This window comes from Crotalus tigris, unplaced genomic scaffold (assembly GCF_016545835.1).
Source record: "Crotalus tigris isolate CLP2741 ecotype Arizona unplaced genomic scaffold, ASM1654583v1 scf7180000019068.10715455, whole genome shotgun sequence".
NCBI lineage: Eukaryota > Metazoa > Chordata > Lepidosauria > Squamata > Viperidae > Crotalus > Crotalus tigris.
Window position 1 is genome coordinate 8,841,498 of NW_024097358.1, and position 13,129 is coordinate 8,854,626.

The window sequence follows — 13,129 nt, forward strand, 5'->3', positions numbered from 1 at the left end:
TTAGGATTCAGAAATCTTCCTGGATGAAGGTGATGGAGACTGTAATCCAAATCATCTGGAGGACTTCACCCTGAGGAACCAGCTATATTGTTCATGGTTTTATTAAAAGCACTTGTCTCATTTCTCAAGAAACAAGGTAGTTCAGGTCACCAATATAAATGTGGCAATCACTTTGTGCATCGATAAATAAAATGGTGCTATATCTGTCACTGCATTAGAGATGATGACTTGATTGGAGTATTATGTTGAAGGGCATGTCAGATTTAAATGGCTATATGCTGTAGCAGCTATTTTCCTCCACAAATTAAATCTCCATTTTTATCCCCTTTGTTCTGCTCATCCAGAGCACATGCATTAACTTGAAAATATTTCAGATTAAATTCAGCTTTCAGATGCTTAGGGTATCTCCTCAGATTAGTTTACAGATGCCTCCAGAGAACTGGAATAATAGGCATCCATATTGCCCTATTGTAAGCCAAATTAACTTATTATACTTTAAGTTATTTCATTCTCTTGATCTTTATGGTAGAAGAAAGCTAATATGCTTTGAAAAATTAGTTTCAGAGAACCTTCTGTGTTCATGCAACATATTTAACCAAGTCAGTTACAAATCTATCAACTACTAACATATTAAATATGATTAGTTTGTTGATTGGTTTGTTTTGCTTTTAGCATGTTTATAAACCCAGGCTGTTTGGTTAATATATTGTGCAAATCCAAAAATTGGATTAATTCATGAACCACATTCTACATATTATTTGAACATTGTTTAGATTTCCTTATTTAATTAAATTAGGCTGGTAGCTATGGCCTCTGAGCTATGAAACTTACTCGCCGAAGCCTTCCTTTTTGTGCACCAATTACATCCATTCAGGGATCCTGAGGCCCCATTTATAGTCATTCATATCTTGATTGTTCATGCTTCAACTATTGCAACATATTCTATGTAGGACTCTACCCTTGGACCATTCGGAAGCTACAATTGTTCCAGAATGCAGCAGCACAAATAATTATGGATGTCACTATTTTGCAAGCCACACTGGATTTATGTAAGCTTTTAGGTATAATTCAAGATGCTGGTTATCATCTATTAAGCTCTTTATGGAACAAGGCAGATTATTTTCAAGACTACTGAATTCTAACTTTGACAGATTCTGATTATGTCTGTCCTTTTTACAAGATTCAGCAGAGTAGTCATTCTTCTAGTCCTCTTCATCAAACACTGCATCTAATGGGATCCAGTTTTTGTTATGATACTTGCCTTTTGGAACAACATATTTCCCTCCACAAGAATGAATGGATGGATAGATCGATAAAGCAAGACAAAAAGTATCTGAAAGATTTTTGGATGTCTTCTTTATTGTGAGAAAGTATACGGTTGTTACAATTTTAATAGCTTGGTGCATTTTGGTTCTTTTTACTCACCTTTGGCTTACTGATTTTTCAAATGTTTTAATACAGCTGATCCATTGTGACTTTAAACTTTTCCCCTGTTTTTTTTTTTAAATTTTAGAATATTATTATCTTTTAAAGGAAAAAAAGATAACATCAGACTGTCAGGTTTTAAATACCAGAGTACCTTGGTTTTCTATTTACACTGAACAACACGCTCCTCAAACATATTAATCTCTGCACTACTGTAGCAGTTCTCAAAAAATTGTTTGTTTTTCATTAACAGTTAACTCATATCTCTCCTATGGGATGATCAAATAACACTCCCCCCAAGGTGGGAAATATGAAACAGGCACTTGAGGTCATGCCATGTGAGGACAGGATGAAGGAACCTCGGAGGTTCAGTCTGGAGAGAAGAAGAGAGGGGAGACGTCAAGTACTAATACATGAAAGAGAGACATTGATTCCCATTACTGCAGAAATTATAGCCAGAAATAATAAATACAAGTTGCAGTTACCTAGATTTTACTTAACTACAATGGGAAACTTCCTGGTGGTACTATCTATAGATTTCCCATGTATGGGACTATATAAAGGAAAAACATATGAAGTTTCTGTAAGGTGCTTTTTTGGAATGGTCCCCTCTACAATTATGCAGTCTTCTCTCATTCCTTGCTGTCATGCAGTTGGAACCATACCCTTTCCCCCTGGAATGTAGTGTGCAGATGACCTGAAAGAATAGCTACTTTCTGGATGTGCAAATCACTACAAACTTCCACTTGGTTGGATGATCTTCCTTAGTTAGGCTTCAGAAAAATTCCCAAATCAATTTATGCAGGCACAAAAGTGCCTCATGGCTGTCTAAGCTCAGTTCACTAGATTCAATTAAAACAAGTTGGAGACATTCATAGTTCAGTGCATGGATCCAGCCATTGCTTTAGGATATGATCCCACAATTGTTATCCCATTGCCCCATGTTAAAGAATAGTAATTCTTATAAAACCAATCCATTCATGTAACTACTCCAAAAAGGCTCTAAGTGGCTATATCAGTTGCAAGTAAGCAAGATCCAACTATAACCTGATTTTTAGTAGGACATCAGGATCTGGGTTATCACTCAGGGCTTTTTCACTTTTTTCAGAATTTTATTGATGCTTTATCTTATCATATAATAACCTGCACTAAATCATTCAAATGATTCTTCCAGATGAAAGATTCCATGTAACTCAATATTATATTATATATGATATATTATTGCCTATATATGCCCATTCTTTTCCAAAATATATGGTGTATATGAAATCTAACAAAAAGCTAGCTTTCTCATACACGATGTGACATATTGGGGGCATTTCTGGTGGGCACCATCTTGCTGATGTGAAATAAGCAAGCTTTCACGTATTAAAATTCATGTTCCTAAAAGACTAATCTAGAGGGCTGCATCAAATATTGTAGGTTCAACATTTTGTCTCTTGATTGCCTCCCCTCTGTTTTGTAGAATGGGGAAAGCGCTCCTTATTTTTATCAGAGTTAATCTCTTCCTTTCTCACATGTTTTGTCAGTCCATCTTGTTTTGTCTGTTTTGCAAACAGCATTTGAAAACAGGCTAAGAATATATTACAACTGGTAACAAAACGAAGATACCACCTACATTTTGTATCTAATTGATTAAAAGATCATGAAGATTATATTTTCTGTGATACTATTTGGATGTCTTGCCTTCAGTTATATTGCTTTTTACCTCCCTTGTTTATCCCAGCCTTACATTTCTACAGATTGTTTATTATCTTATTTAAACGATTATTTTTTGCATACTATTATGCTATTGAAGCAGTGTAATGTGGTAATAAAGATGTTGGATTGAGATGTGGGAGAGCCAAGTTCAATTTTTACTCACCAGAGATGTTACTAAGTGATTTGGAACCAATCATTCTCTGTCAGCCCAACTTTTCAGGGCTATGAAGATAAAATGAAGGGATATGCCACTTTGAATTTCCAAAAAGATCTGTTCAGTTACAGATTTTCATAGTAATCTCAAGTTTAGATGTGATACCTGGGTCTTCTACCTCCACTTCAAAGAGATTGGCCCAAATTTAGGCAGACTCCACATTCCTTGGCTGGCCAGTCATCTGCAAATTAATTTGGCTAATCAATTGGCTTTATCAATTCAGGAGGTAGATGAATAGCTTTAATAATATTTCTTATTAATTGAACTGGCTAAAGCAAAGCTACAAAAAACATGAACCTTCGCTGCAGATTGGCACAGTCCCAAGTCTCGTCTCAGCACCTGTTCACCACAGGTATTTCACAGTTGCTATTTTCCAAGCACCAACCATGAATAGCAGATCCTGCTCACAATAACTACAGAAAGTAGCCTGAGAAAGACTAAAGAAAACCATTGTTGATCTATCAGCAGCATCTCTTAAAACAGGGATTGGAAGTCTGTACAGTACTTACTTATGTTTGAAAAAAATAAAAACTCAGACAATAAGAGCTACCATTTGTTATTGGACTGATGTTTTTAAAACAAACAAACAGTAAAATAATATTAAGAAAGAAAGAAGCAACCAGATTAGTTGGATCAAAGGAAAATATGATTTACAACAGTATTTTTCAAGTTGGCAACTTTAAAGATGTGTAGACTTCAACTCCCAGAAGCCAACATGCTTCTGGAAGTCCACGTATTTTAAGGTTGCCAAGTTTGAAAAAGAGTAATCTAAAAAAATAGGTTCTCAGATTTGTTCTTGGGTTTAAGATGGTGGCTGATAACTTGCATGGGCAACAGCCTGAAATTTTCTTGATATGATATTGAAGCAGTACCTCTATTTTTTTGGGAGGAGGGAGGTGGAGGGAGCATCTGGCCAACTTTGCCTGGACTCAGAAACTAGACAAAGTTGGACCTGCTCCATACAAGAATGGGAGATCTCCAAGGAATATAAAGCCTATAAAGTACCCTGAGAATTCAAACAAACATCTCGGAGATAGGTGAGGTTCCAGACAGTTGCCAAGAAACCTGCATAGAGTTGGCCAGGAAGTCAACCAAAGTCCAGTTAACTTAAAGAGTTGTGGTTTTATCATTTGGAGGAGATTTAGGACATTACTTGAAGGAATTAAAGATTCAGATTTTCAATTTGTTGTTTCTAGAAATTTGTTGCTTTAATGGAATTTATCTTGATTAAGTTTGAATGATTCATTTTTAAAAATTTGTTTATAGATATAAGACATGAGAAGAAGAGTTTTAAAGAAAATGACAAATGATTGGGTAAAGTGCAGAATAGAATTATGAAAATGATTTATTTGTTTAAAGTGTATAGACAGGCATCAGTATGCACTTTTAATGGATTCTTGCTTATTAAGATTGAAATATGAGATTTTGTTATTTGCCAATAGATAATAGATGAAATGTGGGATGAAGAGAGTTTTGGTTGAAATATTAGAGAAGTGTTAAGATATTGAAAATGTTTATACTTGTCTTAATGAAGGGGGAAGTCATTTCTTCCTATTTTTTTCTTTCTTTTTTCTGTTTTATACCAGTATGTATTTTCCCCTTTCTTCTTTCTTACCTATATATCTGATGGCAGTCTTTCCAGCAGATTTCTGTTAGGGTCTTGTTCATGACAGCAGTTCATGACAATAAGTATCCTTTTGTAAAGTACCAGATTTCTAAAAAGGAGGCTCCCTTTGGCTGCAGCCTCATGATTTTGACAGATGCAATTAGCTAATGAAATCTCCCAGTCCCCTCTGTTTCAGCTTTTGGCGGATCCTGTTGCTGCCTTCTTGCAATTAGGATGTCTAGAAGCATTTAGGCAGCTGGGACCTGGTCCAGCTTTCTTGCTGCCAGGATGATCTAGGAGAAAGAACTGAGTAGGAGTAGTTGGCACCCAGAACATTCCTACCTTTCTGCTTGGGCTTCAAGCCAAAAGTTTCATCCTTTGCTTTTCTCAGCAGGTTTTGTAGCTGTTTGTTGACTACAGTTTCAGATTGGGGTCCCATAGGCAGTGGTGGGATTCAGCCGGTTTGCACCACTTCGGCAGAATCGGTAGCTAATTTTTTGTTGCCCAGGCTCAGAATGGACTTCTGGAAGCGGCATCCACACAGAGAACTGGTTGTTCACATATTTGAATCCCACCACTGCCCATAGGGGTCTGAAAAGTCTTGGCATCAGATGTGCTTTGCACTAAGAATGATGGTGTACTTTCTTACCTGTTTCTTTTTTGCTACTTGGCCTCTGGGATGAGGAGAGCTCAAGTGTTGTTTTTCATTTTTATGTAGCATCAAACTAATTAACAATATGAAAAAAGCAGATACCAAACAATTACATTTTAAAATATGGAACAATATTTATATACCCATCCACTTCTCATGATTCAAAAGGATTAGCAATGCTGATAAAATAACACTTTACCAAAATTCACCAAATAACAAAACAAAAAACTGAGGAAAATGTCTAGAAATGTATCTCATAATCAAAACAACTGCAAGAAAATTGGAAAGGTTCCTAAAACTTCAGTCCCATGGGCATTGTACACACCAATGTAGCTTATTCTACTAGTTAGCTATTATGACACAGTCAGCCAAATGTTTAGACTGGATCTGGCATTTTTATCCATCTATCAAGTCCTTCCCGAGGACCTGGAACATTTTTTATGGTGTTAGCAGTATCGTTGTGAGATATAAGCTGCTGCAAGTAAAGCTGTCTTTTGCAATTGACTGATGATGATTTTGTCAATGCCAATGGTGTTCAAGTGGTGCTCCAGATATTTTGAGATCAAGGAGCTTATTACTATTGGTGCTATTTTTGCTTTCTTTTGTCATAGACATTCTATTTCTGTTTACAGATCTTTGTGATTTTCTGCAGTTCTTCCTCTTTTACAAGTAGTCCTTGGTTTATGATCATACTTGGGCCTGGAATTTCCATTGTTAAGTTGGTGCAGTCATAGGTTGAGTCATCAGGTCACCAAACTCAATTTTACAACCATTTTTATAGTGGTCACAAAGTAAATCACCATGATTATTAAACAAATCATATGGTCGTTGGGTAAATCCAGCTTTCCCATTTTTTGCCAGAAATTGGCTATGAAGGTTGTAAATTGGATGCTGCAACCAGTCATAAATGTAAATTAATTGCCAAGCACCTGAATTATAATCATGTTTTGGTGGAGATGGTGAGATGATTGTAATTGTGAGGATGGGTAGTAAATCACTTTTTCTGAGGGTGTTGAACTATAAACCATGATTCTGTTGTAAGTTGAGGACTTCCTGTATTTTGCTATTTCCAGACTTTTTTGTCTTTCTTTTGGATAATTGTTAAGTCTGTGTGTTATGTGGTAGGTCGTTGTCTGTTTGTATTCTAATGTTTCAGAGCATTTTAGCTTCCTTATTTTTTATTATTTTGTCTGTTTTATGATCACACCTGTAGGCAAATGGCATTTCTTGAAGACATTCTGATGCACCATTGTTGCTATTTTGTCATGCAGTTGTTTCTACTCAGTCTATGTGATCCTCTTGCAGCAGCTATTATAACTAGATGTTATAACTATATATAAATATAACTAGATGTTATAACAACTATAAAGCTGTTTTTTTTTCAGCTCCTTTGCAGAGGTAACATTTGCTGAATGTTGCTGTTTTTTCAACCTGACTTTGTACACATTTGTTCTTAAGGCTTAGTCTTGTATAGCCAAAATTAACCCCTCTATTTCTTCAATAATTATTATAAACATGCTGTGATGATTCCTTTAACACTATCAAACATTAATATCTGCCTATCTCAGTTTCTTGGGAAGGACTTGATAGGTGAACAAAAATGTCAAATCCAATCTGAACATCTGGCTTACTGTGTGATGAACCAAAATAATAACAATAGTGTATATTTTACTGACTTTAGTAATTTAAGTTATTTTTGCATATCATGAGGAAGGGCAGCACAACAGATAACTTTAATCAGACAAGGGACACTTTTCCTTAAAGATAATTTGCAGGAGAGATATACGTATGTAGTAAATATGGCTGAAGCAAACAAGGGGTGATATCAGAAATGAATGGGAAAAAGACATTCTCTCTTCTGTCTTTCCTCTGTGGCAAACTGAGAAAATGACAAGTATTTCTTACCACAAATTAGAGCTTATCACCTGTAGTAAGCTTATATTAAGAAGATGAAGGTTGGGGAATTCTGGAAGCTGAGGTCCACACATCTTAAAGTTGCCAAGATCAAAGAACAGTGACATAGATGCTAGATTGAGAGATGTGCAAAGTTAGTTTAAGGATTACATTTCTATGTTACACAGATTACTGAGGTGGTGTTTTTTGATCTCAAGGAATCTATTTCAGTCATTCAGTCCTCTGAGTTCTGGGATGTCAATCTATTCTAGATGATCAATGGCAAAACCTATCTTTGCTGTTAGAAGTAACTCATTCATACCAGCATCTTCCTCTTATATGGATATATAAACAATTTTGTATATTTGTTTTTAAACTGAGAAGTTGCATAATTTATTTTCCATGTTAGACAGTAGCTTCTGGATCTATAGGCTGTGCTCATCTCATCTCTGCTTTTCCATCGAAGTGTTTTTGTTTGTTGTTTTATAGACCAAACCAGTAGCATTTGCTGTGAGGACAAATGTGGGCTATAATCCTTCTCCCAATGATGATGTGCCAGTCCAAGGCATGTCTATTTGCTTTGAACCCAAAGACTTCCTTCATATCAAAGAGGTAAGATGTCCAGATGAGGTAGCAGAAACAATCCGATGAGGAAATGTAAAGGTTCACCCCAATCTCAATGGTTATAAAATGTACAGAGCAGTGTACAATGGAACTTTTACTACTGGTCCTATCTACAGTAGTAATAATCTGGGTAGGGCATGACTCCCACCCTTAAATCAGAAAACAGAAAAAGATAGTAAAATGAAGCAGAGGCATCAGTCTCCCGTACAGCATGCAAAGAGAAGGAATAATTTGTACATGGGACTAAAGAAAACTATGAGGGGTTTGATTTAGGTGCCAAATTAAACATGACCAATGTCTCTTTCTTGCCCCCTCCCTCCCTTTTCATTATTTGAAATTATTTTTTATCTGGGCTTACATAAAATTATTCCTACAGTAGGAAACGCTGCTTCAGTCCCATCAGATCGCATTTTATAATTGTCAATATAATTAATAGTATTAATGCATCTTTTATGTTCTTAAAACGTATGGTACTTGATCAATACAGAAAAAGAGTTCTGTAAACATGTCTAATGTATATCTAAACACACATACATACATTATATCCTTGTTGGAGACATTTGATTTTTAGCTAAGGGGAGACCCAGAATGATTAGTGGGATTTATGATATGAAAATTTGAAAACCATAGTATTTATCAATGGGTAACAAGGAGCAACGCAGAATGGCTCTCCTCTCTCTTTTCCACCTCATTCATTTTATGCGTCTTATACATTTGTTTCTATTTTCTCTGCTACAGAAATATAACAATGATTGGTGGATTGGACGTCTGGTTAAAGAAGCTTGTGAAGTGGGCTTCATCCCAAGCCCGGTCAAATTGGAGAATATGAGGATGCAACAGGAACTAAAGATGAGACAACATCGGCTTAGCTCAAGGTGAGATAGGATGAGATTGGATGGAGGAGGAGGAGGAACTACCTTGCAATTCAGTGCTCCAATAGTTGATTTTAAAAGTTTTGTTTTTAGAAAAGCTAAATCCTTGGTATTGTATCTGATCAAGAGAAACCTTTTGTCTTTCACTGTTTTTTTAATTATATCCATAACCATTTGTTACTCCTGACTTATGTTAGCTGAAGCTGAAAATACTGTTAATAGAATCCAAAAATATCTGAAAGGGTGCAAGTCCCCTATCCCTGAACTAAAGGCCCAGGGAAATTCTACACCTGATAACTTTAGAAATGTTTTCAACCTCAATGCCTGTTAGCAATTTAGCAATTCAGTGTGCTGCCCCGCTCCCCTCCTCATAAATGCACAGACAGCAAGAATCTACAGTCAACCTCCTCCCAACAGGTCTCAGAAAGCAGCCCCATTGCACAGGTCTGGAACAGATCAAAATACACAGCATGAGCACACAAGGCGCAGAACTGGGCATGTTGCTCCAGCAATGGAGGGCAGGATTAAGTAGGCAACACTTAATGTCTCTCATGAAGGGTGCAGCCCTTCATGAGAGACAAAGTTGCATCCTCACAAGTAGTCTAGATGACCAGCATTATGCCTGTCTCCTCTCTGCTCTATGCGTCATTGGATTGGGAGGAGGTGTGAACTCCATTCCTCCTCATTGCTAATGGGTAGCAACTGCTCCCAGTCCTACCTGGAGTCCTGGCCAACTTGCTGCAGCTGTGGCTCACCTGGCTCAGCCTCAGCCTGTCATTCGTCCAATCAACCTATCTGAGGCAGCTCTGTCAGGCTAGTGCTCTTCAAGCCCTGATCCTGACCAACACTTGGCTCCGTGCTTTCCTCTGCCAACTTAAACTTCCCCTCCTCCTCTGAACCTGCATCCAGAGAGAGCTCTGGGGGGTAGGATCCATGACACTCAGAATTCTAAAATGGAATATTTTTTTGAAGGTATTAGGGTGGGAATGTTCCTAGTGTTCTTCCAGCTGTTCTATTACCTGCTTCGAATCATATGGGAAAGCACAAGACTGGAAGGGCACTTGGCCTGACTTAATACAGGAGTGGTTTTTATAATTATAACTGCAGATTATATACACACATATGTGAGTTCAGAGTTCAGGTTAAAAAATAGCAGTGAGATAAGGCTGAGACAATTTTAGTTAATTTATCTTACTGTTTGCCCTTGCAGGTGAGTACAAGGTTCTTGAACTTTTAGATTTTCCATCTGTAAACAAGACTAATTTCAAATTGCCTGACAAAGGTTTTGGAGAACAAAGTACTAGAGATGCCACAGGGGGGAAATCAGACACATATCATGTATCAGTTTTTTTTTCAAACTTGACAATTCCCAGAATTCCTCAGGCAACATGGGAGTTCATCCACACATCTTATAGAATCCAATCTTGGTCAGGCACCAGGACCAGAGGTTTAGTCTTCCGAGCTTTCAGACTTGTGTTGGAACCCATCCTCAGGGAACTTCTCTCTCACCAGAATGTGTGTGACACCTTCTGTGTGACAGACATTCCCTGAAGATGGGCTCCAGCATCAGTCCAAAAGCTTGGAAGACTAAATCTCTGTTCCCAGTGACCAACTCAGATTGGATCCTGCAACATTATTCTTGGACATGTATATTTGCCTTCACACATCTTAAAGTTGTTAGGTTTGTAAAACTGCAGTATAGAGAGGTTGGGTTGAAGATTGGTTGGACAGATGTATAGAAACCAATGTGAAATGTGCCCTTACAGTAGTTATATTTGAAGAATTTAGTTATTTTACTCTTCCCGGAAATTCAGGATACTGTAAATATTTTTAATGAAGTAATTTATTTATTCAGTAAATTTCTATAGTACCCATCTCACCAAGTGACTCTGGGCAAGTTATATACGCACTCAAATCATAGCACAAAACCTATTATTCCAACAACATCAACCCTATCCTATAAATATAAAATTATTCATATGATGTCACTTGTGTTAATTTATATCATATGGATAATTGCATAATTGAACAAATGATGTAAATATTTTTGAACAATCAGTGTTAACAAAACTGAAATGAAGGATACAGTGGAAAGGAAGACTAGCTGAGGAAAGGAAAGAGGCTGCACTACTTTTGTTTTGGGCATTAGGGAGCCCTATTTAGCATCTGCTACAAGGTGGACAACCAAACATTCTCCATCAATGAGACAGCTTGGTTTTTCCTAAAAACGGCCTTGCATGACGTAGTGGAAGGGTGACCCAGGATGTTAGAAATGCTGATCTGACATATTTTGAAGGCAGTGATTGAAGAAAACTGATTTAAACAAAAACAAATTTCTTTAAATTTTGAAATCTACATTGACTCATACAATTTTAAGAAAAAATAGTTTGTACAACCTTAGAACAGAGTTAAAAATATAGAGCTTGTAACTTCTCTGAGTAGAAACTGCAAAACTACAAAATAAGGATATATTTTTTTAAAAAAATATTTTCAACAATGACATTTTTAGGAAGGAATCCAAAGAGGCAAGAGAGCAATCAGCACGCTGGATCAAATCCATCCCTTTTTATAAGCATGCAAGATCAATATATGTACAAAAGGACAAAATTGTGCTGGTCTAACTGCCTTCTTGTCCCTTTTTTTAAATCTCTTCTCTTCTGGGCATCACTGATGACCAATATCTCATCTGAGTGTTAAATCTTATTAAATATAGTGTTCTTATGAGATGTCCTCATTTTCAAATGAAATTAAATAAGATCTTGCAGCTGAGTCTGCTCATGTGTGGGGCCATCTTTGAAAAACTGTTTAGTTACCCATGTCATTATGCAAAACTGTACAGGAGCACCTGGTGCTTGCAAATGTTGTCAATCACTGCTTTAGAGTATAAGGTGGGTGTCAGTTTCATCTTTCTTGCTACCATCAAGTGTTTCAGGAAATAAAATTGTCATGCACCTCATTAATCTTTAGCCTCATTAACCTTCATTGTACATTGTGGATCTTAAAATCTCTGGGACATTCATTCGTCCATTCTATCGCTGCCCATCATATGTGCTGTAATTCTGAATGGCTCACAACCAAAGTAAAAACATTCAAAATATCCAGCAAACATAACACATATTGAGAGACACTGCAGAATCCTTCACACAGTCTAACTCTTCTCTTAAATACATGCAAAAGATAATCTCTCCTTACAATGTGTATAAAAGCAGTTTAGTTTCAAATTTATTTAATTCTCATGATTCCTAATCTTTTAATTACTGGATCCTTTTCCTGCAAGTCCTTTTTCTAATGAATTTTTTTTAGCAATCTGCAAACTTTAATTATTAGGAGAGCAACTTTCTTGGAAGCTGAATATGGTTAGCAAATGTTTTATATCTATATTAAAAATATGCCTCAAATTTCACAAAATATTATCACATTAGATTTAGAGCAGGGCCTTTCAACCTTTTCACCCATTGTACTACTTTTAGGATATGGCAATATCCAAGTACGACCAGTCGCCTAGCAAGGTGTCAAAAACTTGATGACTAAAAAAAAAAAAAGGAAAAAAGTGATAAAGTACAGGTAGTCCTCGACTTACAACAGTTCGCTTAGTGACTGTTTGAAGTTACAATGGCACTGAAAAAAGTGCCCCCCGAGTCACAGCCGAGCAAGACACCTGCCTGCCCACCGGTGGTGCTCTTCCTCCTGTCTGAGGTTTCCATTGTTGTGAGCATTTCTGTTGAGGATTGGCAGTGTGAATAGGGTGAGGGGGTGTTTGGTTTTTATTCCCCATGTCTGCTGGGTGGTTGCAGCAGGTTTTGGTCACTTCAGATGATCCAGGGACACTGTGACCGTCATAAATATGAATCAGTTGCCAAGCATCTGAATGTAAATCACAAAACTCTGGAGATGCTGCAACATTCCAGCTGATCGGTGCTTCTTCTGGGCTCAGCAGAAGCACCAGGATCAGCGCCGAGCTCCAGCTGGAGCCTGGCGCTGATCCTGGCGCTTCCGCTTAGCCCTGACAGCCCTGCAGCTTCAGCCATCTCTAGCTCAGGCTTGTGCGGTACTGCCACTGGTTCAACTCATTCTCCTCCCCGCTACCCCTTTTCTAGGATGTTCGTGTACCACCTGCCAGATGCCAATGTACCACAGGTGGT

At 37.3% G+C, this 13,129-nt stretch overlaps 1 protein-coding gene across 5 annotated transcripts in view; it reads left to right on the forward strand.

The window, feature by feature from the left end:
• Window positions 1-13,129, forward strand: part of CACNB1 (calcium voltage-gated channel auxiliary subunit beta 1) — a 54,563-nt gene that overhangs the window by 23,094 nt on the left and 18,340 nt on the right. For all 5 annotated transcript variants that reach the window (XM_039358999.1, XM_039359002.1, XM_039359004.1 and 2 more), the window contains 2 exons: window positions 7,981-8,103; window positions 8,854-8,990. In XM_039358999.1, coding sequence (XP_039214933.1) covers window positions 7,981-8,103; window positions 8,854-8,990 — 260 coding nt within the window. The remainder of the gene's footprint in view (window positions 1-7,980; window positions 8,104-8,853; window positions 8,991-13,129) is intronic.